The 14,682-nt window shown below is 37.3% G+C and overlaps 2 protein-coding genes across 2 annotated transcripts; both read right to left on the bottom strand.

Annotated features, from left to right (window-relative positions):
• Positions 1–2,452: 2,452 nt before the first annotated feature.
• Positions 2,453–3,265, bottom strand: LOC114530156. Its single transcript, XM_028551737.1, has one exon. It carries the CDS (start codon positions 3,263–3,265, stop codon positions 2,453–2,455), a length of 813 nt encoding a protein of 270 aa, XP_028407538.1.
• Positions 3,266–4,063: 798 nt separating this feature from the next.
• LOC114530155 lies at positions 4,064–5,086 on the bottom strand. Its single transcript, XM_028551736.1, has one exon. The coding sequence runs from the start codon at positions 5,084–5,086 to the stop codon at positions 4,064–4,066; it is 1,023 nt and encodes a 340-aa protein (XP_028407537.1).
• Between the last annotated feature and the right edge of the window lie 9,596 nt (positions 5,087–14,682).

The raw sequence follows: 14,682 nt of genomic DNA, 5'->3' as shown, positions 1-14,682 counted from the left end.
TATTTTCAAGTGACTTTAATTTTTTATCAGCATATAATAAGTTAGTGTCATCCGCAAACAAATAAAATTTTAATTTCTTAGATGAGTTATAAATGTCATTTATATAGATAAGAAATAGCAGAGGTCCCAAAACTGAACCTTGAGGAACACCAGATAGCGTTTCCTCTTTGTCTGAAATATTTGGGCCAATTTGTGTTGTCTGAATACGTCCAATTAAATATGACGAGAACCAATCGTTTACGACACCACGTATTCCATAGTGCTCTAATTTTTTTAGTAGTATCATGTGATTTACCATATCAAATGCTTTTTTTAAATCAATGAAGATACCGCATGAATACATTTTCTGGTCCATATTAGTTTGTATTTGGTTCACTATATCGAGAAGAGCGTGTTGAGTAGAATGTTTCTCACGAAAACCATACTGAGATTCAAACAGCATCTGGTATTTCTCAAGGTATGCTTTAAGACGATTGTACATTGTTTTTTCAAAGATTCTGTTAAATACGGAGAGGAGAGATATTGGTCTATAGTTTGAGGGGTCAGATTCATCATCATCTTTGTATATAGGGATAACTTTAGCATGCTTTAATTTAGCAGGAAAAGAGCCATTTTCAACTGACTTATTAATCAGGTAAGATAGAGGATGGCATAATATATTTCTTGCACATTTTAGAATACGAACAGGGCAGGAATATAGACCATACGCTTTGTTTGCTGGTATTGACAATAACTCCAGTTCGATTTCTTTTGGAGTAACGAGACTAAAAGCGAAAGAGTTTGAATTGTTCAAACTAGGCAAATAATCTGTAAACTCGACAGACGGATTTGGTATTTCTGAGGCAAGAGAATGGCCAACAGACGAGAAAAATTTGTTAAGAATATTAGGGTGCTCAAAAGTATTGTGTGACAATCTTTGACTGAGAGGACATTTAAGAACGGTAATTGGTTTACTATTCCTCTTTTTACGGTTGATTAAATTGTTTATACCTATCCAAGTCTTCTTGGTGTTTTTTAAATTAATTTCGAAGTATTTATGATAATAAGCTTTCTTACTCAAGCGAGTAAGCATCAATACCTTATTTCTATACAGCTTATATTTGTCTATATCACCCGAAAAATAAAATGAATTTTTAATTTTAATAGACTGTCTGATGCCTTTTGTTATCCATGGTTTTGATAATTGTTTAGGTTTACGATTTGAAACTGGCTTTAAAGGGGCATGCTTGTCAATTAACTTGTTAAGCTTATTATAAAAGGTAGAAAATGCTTTACTTGTATCAATTGTACAAGAAACAATACGACTTAAGTCAAGTTGTGTAAGGTCATTAACAAAATTTGCATCAGAAAACTTTGAATAATCACGATGAAAAGTATTGTGTAAGTTTGAAGTTTTGGTCATAATACTAGATCGAGTGATACAAAATTGTGAATAGTGATCACTAATATCTGAGACAATATTACTGCTAATAATGCGGTCTTCAATCTTATGAATAAAAATATTATCTATGAGTGTGGCAGAATTATTGTACACGCGAGTTGGTTTGTCAATAGTAGGAATTAAATTAAAACTTTGTAAAGAGAGAAGAAAGTTTTGGGCAAAATTACAGGTTTCTGAGCGAAGAAGATTTATGTTCGTATCACCCATTAAATAAATAGGTTTACCAAACCCAGTCAGTTTCTCAATTGTCTCCTCAAAGTAGGCTTGAAAACGCTCAGGTGAATTATGCTGTCTATAGATTACTCCAGCATATTATGTTTGCACTCCTTGGTAACTGAATTTCAATCCAAAGGGCTTGGAATGCCTCATCAGAGCATTTTTCTATTGTTCTATATTTTAGGGTATTGTGAATATACATACCAACACCGCCGGCGGCATGAGGTGTTGGGACAAATTCGAATCTATAATTTGGTATTGATGGATTAAAATCATAAAGTGTCTTGATTGATTCTAGTTTCAGTGATTCCTATTACACTAAACTGATAATTAAGTTCTTCTAGTAAATGTGATTGAAAGTTTTCTAAATTGCGTTTGAGGCTTCTAAATTATTATGAAGTAAGGAAAAACTGTTCCTGGTTGCAGATGTACTAGACTTATTTTTTAGCTGACTAAAGCTATTTGGTGAATAATATTTACAACGAACCGTTGGTAAACACGTTACCGACTCAGAATTTTCATCGGAAATGTTTAGGTTGAAAAGATCTAGATCATGGATGCTAGTTAAGCGCTTAAGGTATCTCTTTGTTGGCAAGGAACTTTTTAACCTATTATTAAATTGCCCATGGAATTGAGTAAAATTTAAACCATAGTATGGCAACTCCCTAAGGAGTGCTTTATTCAAAGCAATATCTTTTGCTGTCATTGAGTTCGCCATGTTTATCTAAATACTAGAGTATAGTTAGACATATAAAAAAAAAGTTCAATTCTACTTAGCTGTTGCTTATTTTGGATTTAACTTTGGGTTGTTTGCAAGTTCGCCAGATCACGTTGGTCTTTGATCTTGATCGCTCGGGAATCTTCATGTTTTCGAAGATATACCATAGAGTTTTTCGTCCAACAGAATCTGAAATCATTTTCGTCTTTGAATCTTTTAGCATCTGCTAGAAGTTGTTGGGTCTTCGGCGTTAGGTGGTCGTATACAGCAGCGTTCGCTAAAGATTCCTCGGGTAAGCCAACAAGTCTTGGATCGATTTTCTTAATGTCCCTTCTTACTGCCATTACTTGCTCACGGGCAAGGCGTCGTATGAATTTGCAGACTATTGGTTTGGGTCGTCCATCATTATTCCTTCTTGTCTGTACGCGATGAGCAATGTCTACGTCTTGTAGTGTCACTTGAGCGCCCATGGCGTTGAAGATTTGTACACATAGTGTACTTGTCTGGATAGCAGATTCTTTGGCTTCAAGCTCGGGTATTCCCAGCAATTTGACATTGAAGGAGTAGTTGTATTGCTGAGCATCGTCAATTGACTTTGAGAGGTTTTCTACATTTTCAGCAATTTCTGTTATACGGGCTTCTAGATGCGAAAGTTGTCTTCTTGCCGATGTTCGGAAGCTTTGTAGGTCGTCGTACTCGCTTCCCAAATACTCCAAGGACTTGATGGTCTCTTTGTTCACAGTCGATGGAGAATTCATCTGGTCGGCGTTACGTGCTTCATTTTGTTTTACATTTTCTTCTAGTTTTCTAAAATCTTTCATCAGAATCTCAATTTGCGCCTTTAGATCATCATTTTGTTTCTTTAGTGACTTAACAGTGTCCTTTGACATGTTTTATTTCGACAGTTTTGATAACAATTCAGGAGCTCATAGAGGCACGTCTGTACATAACAAGCACATGCTGATTGATGTTCCAGATTTACGCATTATTGTCACCCCGTGCAGCTCACCAACTGATTTGGAACCGATTTGTGAAGACAAAACATGGTGCTGGTGGAAACATCTCCTTGGATTTGAACCTGGAATTTTTGAACAGGGTGGTGAAAGAGGCCATAAAGAAAATTGGTCCAAGTGCCAGCAAAAGGTCAATCGATAGGGTTTGTCACTGCATGTCAACAACAAAGGTGCTTATGGAGAATTTTGACAATGCTGTCAAGTTACGTAAACCTTCAGGTAAGCACGTAGCCCAGTCCACAACTAAGGACCTTCAAGCTGTAGTGAAGGAATTGCTACATAAACAGGCATTAGTCAGAGTACCAGGACGATCATATCTGTGCTATGGTGCATTCAAACCCAGTTTATTAGCAGGATTTAAACTGCAAGATATGTATTCCTGGATAAATGAACACAAAAAACATATCATCATAAAAACATAATCAAAGCGCTTTGAAATAACCGATTAAATCCGTTAAATCTCTCAAGTTAAAAACTTAAAAATTCTAGGTATGCTTGAACAAATCGATTTTAAAGTGAAGCAAGAATTCGGTCATTGGTATTAGATGGGTCATCACTTGCTACAAGACAAAGTAATGTTTCAAAGCTTCATACTGCTCCAATATACGAGCAACACATTCTTGCAAAGAAAGCCATCTGGTTTGTGATGGAGATAACATCTTATGTGGTTCCATTTCAAAAAAATGCTTGGAATTCTTTGTAAGTGTCCTGTCTTTTTGAAGACCTGTGAAAATGAGCATATATATCTCTACACAGGTCTTCAACACTTTTTGGAAGCTTTAAAGCTGCTTGTGATGATACCAAGTGGATAAGTTGACAGGAGCATTTTACAATTTGAACATGACTGATTTCAGATTTCAGCAACTGTGAGACGGAATGATTCTGTCCGAACATGACGTTTGTTGTATCTGAAGCATAGCCCACTATGTTTACAACTGGAATATTCATTCCTTGGAATGTTTCCTTAATCTTTGAATAAATTCCATTTGCAGTTCCATCAGCTGTCTCAATTAGGTCTACCAGCCAATATTGTAACTCAAATTTTTCCAAATCAAAGAAAACAGCAATGATAGCAAGTTGTTTCTTTGCACTTTTATCAATAGCTTTGTCAATGATTATACTGAACATCTTTGACTGCAACAATGTTACCATATCCTGAAGATAATCAAAGCCGAGAACTTGACGCAGAATATTGGTTGCCTTTTGTTTTCCAAGTTTGACTTTCTTTAAGGAAGCATCATTTGGAAACATTGAGGAAAGAAGTCTGACCATACTTTCTGAGATTGATAAAGGTAAATTATGCTCGACTATAAATGCACAAATTTTTACTTCCATAGATGTTGCAATATCGTTCTCATTTCTGATTTGATTCACCATATGACCAAGAGACATGGTTGTTGAAGTCAATTTCTCTTTACTTTGATGTTTTTTGCTACTAGCATGCCGTTTAATTCCGGTTTTTGAACAAGTTAACATTTGTTCACAAAGTTTGCAGTATGACTTAGCTTTCCAATCATTAGCTAATCTTCTCACGAGCAAATTCTTGAACTGGGGAAGCTGTAACCAACTGTCCATAAATGGTTGCTCCCTTTTAGGCGTTTTCTTGCGTTTCTTCGCACTCGTTTGTTTGCTTCTCTGTTCGATCTCATTCTCGGTGTCATCCTCACAACCAGATGAAGCATCACTACTACCATTCATATTTAGAAATGTAAATTTACATATTATTTACATATTTCATATTACTTTTTAAAAAACATTTGACCGTGACAACTGGTGAGTCGTGACCATGACAACTCTGAGGCACAGAATACCTAACCAAAGTAGAACTCCTGTACTTGTAACTGAACTCCTGAACTTCCTGTAAGTGTGATTCGTTATGATTCGTCACTTAGCAAGTGCATTTTTTTGAGGAGTCACCCCCCTGCCAATACTAAAATGCTGTGATTTTAGACATTGGCAGGGGGGTGGGGTGACGGCCTAAAAAAATGCACTTGCTAAGTGACGAATCATGACTAATCACACTTACGAAAAAATAGTATAGAGTTCTACTTCTGTTAGGTATTCTGTGCCTGAGGCACTGATTAATCTGTGCCTGAGCACTGAGGGCTAAATCCTTGGCCAGGCATAAGACTTATTAGAGACTAAGAGTTCACTGCAATCAATGCAATTACTTAACCAGAAGCCATGCACTCCTCGTTCCATATGTGAAATCTCGATTTGAACAATTGAGCACGATACATTACTTTTTTAAAAAGTAACTAAATTGCATATAAGGTTTTTCCTTCAAATTTCCTTCAAAATTCCATTTCCTTTTTGTTTCCCTCATTTTGTCGAAATTTCCTTCGAAAAGGAAATTTCCTTCAAAGTGGAAACGCTGGTTTTACCACAAAAGGGTTATTGAACAAGAAGCTGAATGATGGAGACATTACCCAAGAGGGCTACAACAAATGTCTACATGGCGCTCGAGAATTTTTTGGCACTTCACTTCAGTATGTTTTAACAAAAATGGAAATGGCTGGCACTCTGTGGGTTCATGCAATTTGGATAGATTTTTTCAAGAGGGGTGAAGCATCTTGGTTGGATGTTGAATATTTTATTAAAAACTTTAGATCTGTTTTGCAATTTGATGATCATGAAATCAATGTCTTGTATGAGCAGTTTGTTGACTATCAACTAATTGACACAAGTGAACTACCAAGGGATATGCTTGATAATGCTACCTTACACAAGTTTGAGGATGGCAATGTCGAATATCGCATGGATGTCATTTGGTACTATCTGAGACAACTGCGAAGCTCCATTGGGAACAACTGGAGATTTCATTTGTTGTTTCAAGTCGCTCGGATTGTCCTGTTGATTCCACATTCAAATGCTGGCATCGAGCATGTATTCAGGTTAGTGAATAAGAATAAAAATGAAAGTTCCGACAGATATCGCTTGAACCAAGAAGGGTCATTATCAACAATCCTAGCTGTAAAACTAGACTCTCCAGAGGAAAAAGCAAAGTGTTTTAACTTTCAGCCAGATAGGGATTTATTGGATAACGCAAAGAAAGCAACTGTGTCCCACAATGAGGAGCATTCCTCTAAATCTTAAATATGACATTTCGTGTTCTATCCCAATAGTACTGTAATTACTTTGTCTCGATTTTCCTTGTTCATATTTTGATATTTGAAACATGTTAGAAGTTTATTTTGTATATTAACTATTATGCATTATAATATTCTATTCCAAAATAATACTGTATGTCACAAATTGTTTTTTCGAAACAATATCAAATTACCATGACCCTAAATTTGAAATTTTTTGTGTGCTCTAACCTCCCAAAAACCTATGTCTATGACGCTTGCTCCAAATTAAGAAAAAACTATAATCTCACAATTTTTTTTTCCAAAACTTGGCAACTATGTATAACTAATGCCACCCAATTTATTCTTTTTGCACTGGAAGTGGGATAGCTTTTATCTCTTTAACACACACTACCCTCATTTCAGATGAAAACAAATGCCCATCTGTGACCACCTCTTTAATGATCATCTTTGATTCCATCAACCTATCAAGACCTCTCTTGAAACCAACTCTTTCCATTTTGGGGCTCTTTCTCTCTCTTACTTCCCTCACATCAAGAATGTTGAGTTCCAAATTTTGTCTCCATCTCAGCAAAAGTATAGGTGCAATATTGGGCAGAATGACCTGGTGAATCATTCCTTCCATCAGAACTGACAATGATTTCCTTATCTCTTCCTTTCCATGCAGCATCTTTCATATTATCCCAATAATCGTTTACTACAGGTCTAATATAAAGGCTCTGGTATTGATTATACAGGTTTGTGGAGAAGAAATGGAAATTAATCACTTTACACAGAAATCCTATTTTTGTGTATGAATTGCCAAACAATGGTATAGCTTATGCCAACATAAGGTTTCCAGCATGGATGCCTTCACAATGAAGTTGTGCAGCCCACCTTCCACCAAAATGACCAGCACTACATGACCAATGGACTGTGAGGCATATTCCAACAAAGCTGGTCTGAAAATCAACTTCTCTGTTGCAATATTATCTTTTACACATTCCAAAATTGCTGAAGTTGAAGATAAAGATATCTCTATTTTGGGTATGTCAATTGGCACAATTCTGACAACTTGACTTTGATATGGAGGCATGTTGTAAAACACGGACTGGACTGTATTTGTAAAACACAGACTCGACTGGACTTGAACTCAAAATCTGTAAAACACAGACTCAAAATCTGTAAAACGCAGACCCAAAATCTGTAAAACGCTAACTCGACAATCAGTTGTACAACATGATGATCATTTGTTATATTTAATTTAAGACCAATCTAAATGTTTTTACATTAATTTACTTTCCCATCGTTGAAAGGTAAATTAAATGTTACACAAAAATGTTTTCAACATCAACTTGCAAGGCGGTAACTGGTGTTTTTGCAAAAGGTTTACGCGTTGAATATGGTATATAGCTATATGAGCAGTTTTTATGAAACAAGTAGAAAGTTTATTATGACTGTTTAATCCACAAAGCATGCATTGTTCAAATTTTTGTTTGTTACTGCATTGCGAGTTGATGTTGAAAATTATTATGTGTAACATCGCCTTAAAGTCCAGTGCTGTAAATGCAGAAAACAGTTTATTATTACATAAAAAATAAACTTGTTCTACTTAGAAAAGCAACTACTGACATTTAGTTTGCTTACTGGCTTGCTGTACCAGTATAATCCATTGCTTCAAATGAAGCATTGTACGTTGTAGTGATATTTAACGAAACAACAGTAACATAACAAAACAAAATTACATAGATCAGTAGTAATAAAAACCACTGGTTCGCCAAGATTTCAATAATTAATTTTGTGCCAGAGAAATATTGAACAGCTCTAAAGCCGTGCAGAAATAGAACAGCTCTAAAGCCGTGCAGAAATAGAACAGCTCTAAAGCCGTGCAAAATTTATACCCAATTTCGCCAGCATGAGGTTGTAATGTTCCTTCTGAAGAAACAAAATTAAATCGCTTGGTAAATGGCACAAAGCCGGTGTAAACTGAGGAAGAGCTGTTGGTGTACAGTACAAGTTAATATGAAGATAAACGGATGAGATACTTGGTGATGTTTGCAACTGTCCGTCCTTGTAGTATTTCCGATTCAGTTTAGTAGTCAGTACTAAATGGTGTGGTGGAGAAGGCATAACATTTCCAGGCTTTAACAATTCACCGCAGCCATAGCAACGTGATATTCGACTATCCAGGTATGGAAGTCTCGCAAATGCGAATGAACCTGGAACTGGTTTCTGTCTTGCTGGACTGCGCTGATTAGCTTGATGAGTTGCAAGAGGGTTAACTTGTGCATGGTTAAGTGGATCGACAAGTGGTGATAGTTGGACAGCATATGGTGAAATAAAGCCAGGTTGACGATTGCTGTTAACTGGCATTAAACCAGGCTGAAATGGGGCGTTCAGTGAAAGAGCACTTGGCAATGTGACGTTGGTCTTTGTGAAACCAGGTTGGCAGGCCATATTTGTCAGTGTTGGGCGAAATTGAATGTTGGCTTTGTTGACGTTAAATGCTATTAAAAGATTGTCAGTTGAGGCTCATCATGCTAAGGTGAGATCAATGAATCCATTGGCTCTGTTGAGTCTTCTTTGTGCCACATTTACGCCCTTTGTTCTCAGACATATTCATGTTTGCAAGCAAAGTGAGGTTTGCGGGATGCTTTTGTTTTCTAAACCAACAAAGAAAATCTTTCAAGCGCTTTGATGTTTCTGCTACGGCCAACAGTGTGAGAGCACAAATTGTACATGCACCAATTCACACATGCTTTGTTGCACAATATTTGACCTGTTTTGGAGAATAATATTCAATTTGAAACGTTGCATCCACTCCACGAATGCAGAACTTTGCTGGATTCATGCCAAAGCGCTCGACATCTACTAGCTGCTGCTCAGAAGCCAGAAAAACAATTGGGTTCAGGAAACAAAAGAATTTCCCTAGTAAAAGCGTATTCGATTCTTTCCTTCTGTTCCTCTTTCGCCATTGTTATTACTTGTAGCAAGGAATCGTTGCTATTAACTTGTGTGTTAGCGTTTCCCTTATTTCCCTTTAATTTCCTTTTCATGTTGTAAACCTGGTTGCGGTTTCGTGGAAAATCACACGCTTGGATTATATTCATTATGCCACCTCGTTCTTTGATAATTTCCTGTGTCGCCATCCGTGGTGGTACTGACACAGGCTTTTCCATTATGAGATCTTTTCATTGTTCTTTTATAAACAAGGGTCTTCAGCATCTTTTTGTTTTGCATTTCCGTGGGGCTTAACCACTATCTCCAGTACCCCCGTATTGAATAAAATGCCCTTTGCTGTATCGGTAATGATATTGCGGGCAATGGCGACAATTTTTCGAACAGAGGTATCACTCGTATTTACAAAGGACTCTCGTTTTAGCTTGTAACGCTCAGCCTTCTTCCGTTGTCGTACTTCTTAAAACTTTTCCAGTTTCACCTGTACTAAAGCACTCATATCATCACACTTCGCATCCTCTTCATTATGCAATTTTGTTGTGTCAACAACAAAAACTGTGTTTTTGCTTATGTTTGTTGAAACTTTCGGTGATATATTTGATCGCTCTATATTTTCGTTGATTAACATCACTGCCATGTGATTTGTACCCATCCCTTTTAGTAACCCCTACTGGTAAACTGGAAGGGCAGGATCATCGTTATAATACCTGGTTTCTTGAGGTAGCTCACTTTCACTTTTTGATGAAGACGACTGGTCATTCCCCCTGTAGCTCTCATTGTCTCTTGTTTTTGCTAAAATTATATGGTCGATCAATGTCATTCTAGCAACATGAATTTTAAACATTTCTTCTAAATTTAATTACAGTGAACCATTGGCGTCAATTGAACGTTAATTGAGGGGGACCATATTCATATACTCTGCTATGCCTGGATAATTTCTTTTGAAAACAATTTCACTTTCAATAGAAATCAGCCTGGCATAACAGAATATGCAATGAACGCCAATGCAGTGAACTAAAATTACCCAATATTTTTTAGGATCAACCTTTTATATGGAGTGAAGGAATTGTCGCTTGTATGCGGCCGCGGCCTTCAGTATACTAGACCGATACTCTGCCAACTGAGCTACATGGCCAACACAGGTTTTTGATATTTCAAAACAATACTAGTTTCTTCAATATCAATAGCTTATTTCCTTACCTTTTCCGAGTACCATCTTCAAATAATCCACCTATTGAGATGATAAGCTATTGATATCGAAGAAACTAGTATTGTTTCGAAATATCAAAAACCCGTGTTGGCCATGTAGCTCAGTTGGCAGAGTATTGGACTAGTATACCGAAGGCCGTATGTTCAAATCCTGCCGTGGTCAAGCAGATTTTTCTGCTTGCTATGGCAGGCCGCCACTCGGTGTCATATCCTACTAAAAATCCTTACCTTTTCCGAGTACCATCTTCAAATAATTAATCCACCTATTGAGCTGATAAGCTCTTGATATAGAAGAAACTAGTATTGTTTCGAAATATCAAAAACCCGTGTTGGCCATGTAGCTCAGTTGGCAGAGTACCCCTCCACTGGGGTCTGAATTCATGCTCCCCCGGGAAAGTTTTGAAATCAGTTCCCCTGAAATCCCGGAAATGCACTCAATTTTTGGTAGTTCCTGCAAAACAAGCTTAATAACTTTTCGGGAAAACAGACATGATGAGAAAAATATAGTAAATTTTGGGGCAATTCTTTTCTATTTTCGAATTACAAGTCTAGTAAGTGGTGACTCAAGTCTTCAAATTGCTGCACGTATCATAACTATAAGTCTTGCCTTGGCATGTTGGATCAGACACTGACTGAGTGCATTTTCCTTCTTTTATTTCGTTACATTTGTTAGTAAGATGAGAAGTTGAAAACGAATAAAATTTACAAATAAAATTGTTAATCACAACATATCTTTACACAAATTATTTCACAATGCCCCTGGCAAGTGGCAACAGCACTGCAATTTGTTGTTGGTTATATCCGTCTCTTAGCGGATAACGTAAAACCACGCAGAGCAAAGTGTCAAAGTCTTCAATGTCCCCCGTTTCCCCACCAGTGTTGCTGAGTCGGATGAGTTGATCCAAACGCTCAATCGTAAGACTCATCCTCAGAGGAGTTTTAATGCGGTTTTGGATGGAAAAGACTCGTTCAGCTTCTGCATTGCCCACCATAACACAAATACAAAATGCCATGAGATTATACATAGACCGGAATTGGATCTTGTTATCTTCTCCATAGGGTCCTCCAAATATAATCTTGAATAGTTCAGTTGGCCTGTGGAAATGAAATCGCTGATTACCAATCTTCATCTTCTTTGTTAATCCCTCTATTTCTGTGCAATGTTCGTTTGAAAGTAACAAACTCACCATGGAAACTAACGGGATCAATTATTCACGCAAAGTGAATTCCATCGGCATTCGTTTTTCCTTCACCAAAATGCTTGAGAAGGGTATCAAGATGATTGGAGCCCCAGCTGTCCACATCCGCTATATCCACAGGATAGGGCTTAGGATCAAACACTTGCATGGCATCTAAAAGACGAACCTGTGGGAAGCATTGTTTCAAATTTTTCAGCAGACTGTTGATGAGCTCAGTCTTGGTTTGGCGGAATGCAGTCCTTTGGCCAACTTCTCCTCGAGCTTGACGTCTCCGGCCTTGCTCAGCATGCTCGTTTATTTCGATGCCTTGAAATGTTTTGATTGGATCCTCACTGAGTTCTTTATGAAATTGTGCAAGAAAGGTACCGTCAGCTGTCAAGAAGCCTTGAAGAATACTCATGCAGTCTTCCACCGAAGATCGCACCGCTGAAAATGTTAAGTCCCGATGCTGGAATAACTTACTGAGATGATTGGTAGCAGCGAGGATGTCAGCTGAGAGATACAAGAGTGCAACAAATTTATACTTCAACAGCTGTTGATCTAATCCAATGGCGACAGGGTTACCTGACGCTGCATCCTGACTTAAATGCACCAATAATGCTTTGTAGTTGCGTACTACAGCCGAAACACATTCTCCCATAGACAGCCAGCGAATATCAAATATCTTCTTAAACTTCAGACTGTCTACCTCCAACAAAATGGCAATGTTCTCGAACTGTTGCAGACAATTTGCGGAACCTTGGACGTAGTTGTATATTCCACTTAGAATTTCTTGTAGCGTCACCATATGCTGGTTGTTCTTGCATGCTTGCGACGTGACTGCCAGGTGCAATCGGTGACAAACACAGTGGACAAAAATGCAAAAGGGATCGTCCTTCCTTAGCAGGTGGGGCATTAACTCCCCCCATTTCTCCTGCCATCACGGATGCACCATGTGAACCAAAACCAACAATTTTCTGGTCAGGGATATTGTATTGTTCCATCATATTTTTGGTCGCTTTGTGCAGTGCAATGGCTTTGCAGTTGGGTACCTTTACACACTTTAAAAATGTGGTTCTGACCTCAGGACTGGGTGTTATATAGCGAATAACAGCCACAAGATGCTTTTCCAAACTTCGGTCAGTTGATTCGTCAATCCCTACACCCACACATGGACTGTTTTTTAGCTGAGCAGTTAAGTAGCTCTCTATGGTGTTACTGAGCGCCCTGAGTATTTGGTTGAAAATGTCTGGACTGTCATATTTCACATTGCCCGACTTAAACAAATAGAGTGCTTCAGGAACTTCTAAATGCCTTAGAAACTTGAGGAGAGCTTTGAACTTAGAATTTGGTATTTCTTGGGCTGCCACCCAAAAACAGGCCTTCATTCTTCTCTCTTCAGCCCTCTTAGCTTCTTCGGAAATAGTGGGTTGAGCAGGATTATTAGAAGCTCTAGACAGAGTGTGTTCTTTTGAAGCTAAGTGATCACAAACAGCGTTCTTCCTAAAATTCCTAGTTCCTGTACACCATGGTCTCTGCAGAGCTTACAGAACATAACGTTTCTGCCTTTATCATATTGCATCCACTTGTACTGATCTAACCAGATAAGGGGGGATTTGCGTGACTTCCAATTTGCGTGACTGGCCTCCCATTTTCCCTTGAAGCTGATGAAATGGTTGGGGTGGAATCATTCCTAAAATGTTGATAATGCATCATTAGTTTTCATTTTTTCTTTGCAATGAAAAAGATGAATACTTACCTGTCTAACCACTCGTCCTCTTGCTCGCTTTCACTGTTGGCATTGGATGAGCTAGTTTCTTTAGCCCGCAGTCCAGACGTGGATGTTGACCGTGATTCGCCGTCACTATTCACTCTCTTGAATAAGGAATCTATAGACAGTTGGTTCTTTAAGCGCTTCTTTGGTGGCATTTTGCATGAAAACCATATTATTAATTCATTTTAAAATAACTTTCTCGCTTCGCTGACGCCATTTTGTTTTTGAACTTGTGTAAATTTTTTCAGCGGTTGTAGAATGCAATTTTGGGAGTATGTGATGTGCACTTCTTGTAATATGACACTTACTGCAATTGCCGCAATAATCGCTAAATATTAGTTCTATAATACTGAAATATTTCGGAAAAACATAAAAACCACATTTTGTCGTTTCGCTCTTGAAGTGTGTGCACCTGTTATTAAATATCTTAGCAAATTTTGAAGTCTGTATGATGTAGCAATGAAATAAAGAAAAAATACTGGAGTTTCGTTTTAAAATATTTTTGCCTGTCCATTTTCAAAAATGCCCGTCCAAAAGACGGGTGGACGGGCCTCTGGCTAAGGCCCTGTATATATAATATATATATATATATAATTATGTATATAGTATTTATACATATATATATGTACTTGAGTTCCCTTGGTTACTAATTAGAATGCGGGTGACCAATCACAACTTGCGATCACACATACACTTCGCGTTTGTCTCCGTTAGAAGCTTAATTTACTTTGCGAGACACAAATGTCCCTTTATTTCAAATACAATCTATTTTAGTTTTGTTTGAAATTTTCTTTTTCTTGGAAAAACTGAAGTGGCAAGGTCATCAACATAAGTAAATAATGTTTTATAGTTTGCAATAGGAATGAAAATTTACATAAACAATTACAATGTTATATTATTAAGGTATTGATATTACTATCAATGAGATCAAAGGGCACCAAATTCAAATGTGTCTTCGACTCAAGCATTTAAATTTACATTTTTACAGCTTATCTGCATTGATTGTATAAAGAAAAGGTTAATCTAATTCCAAATATTCATATACAGGTCACAAAGGTAAGAAAAGATTCACAATTGTTCATTATTCAGAAAATATGACATTTTTTT

Source organism: Dendronephthya gigantea, unplaced genomic scaffold (genome assembly GCF_004324835.1).
Source record: "Dendronephthya gigantea isolate DGI-Jeju-01 unplaced genomic scaffold, DenGig_1.0 000060F, whole genome shotgun sequence".
Taxonomy (NCBI): Eukaryota; Metazoa; Cnidaria; class Anthozoa; order Malacalcyonacea; family Nephtheidae; genus Dendronephthya; species Dendronephthya gigantea.
Note: the sequence above shows the minus strand (reverse complement) of the source record. Positions and strands in the feature narration are given on the sequence as shown.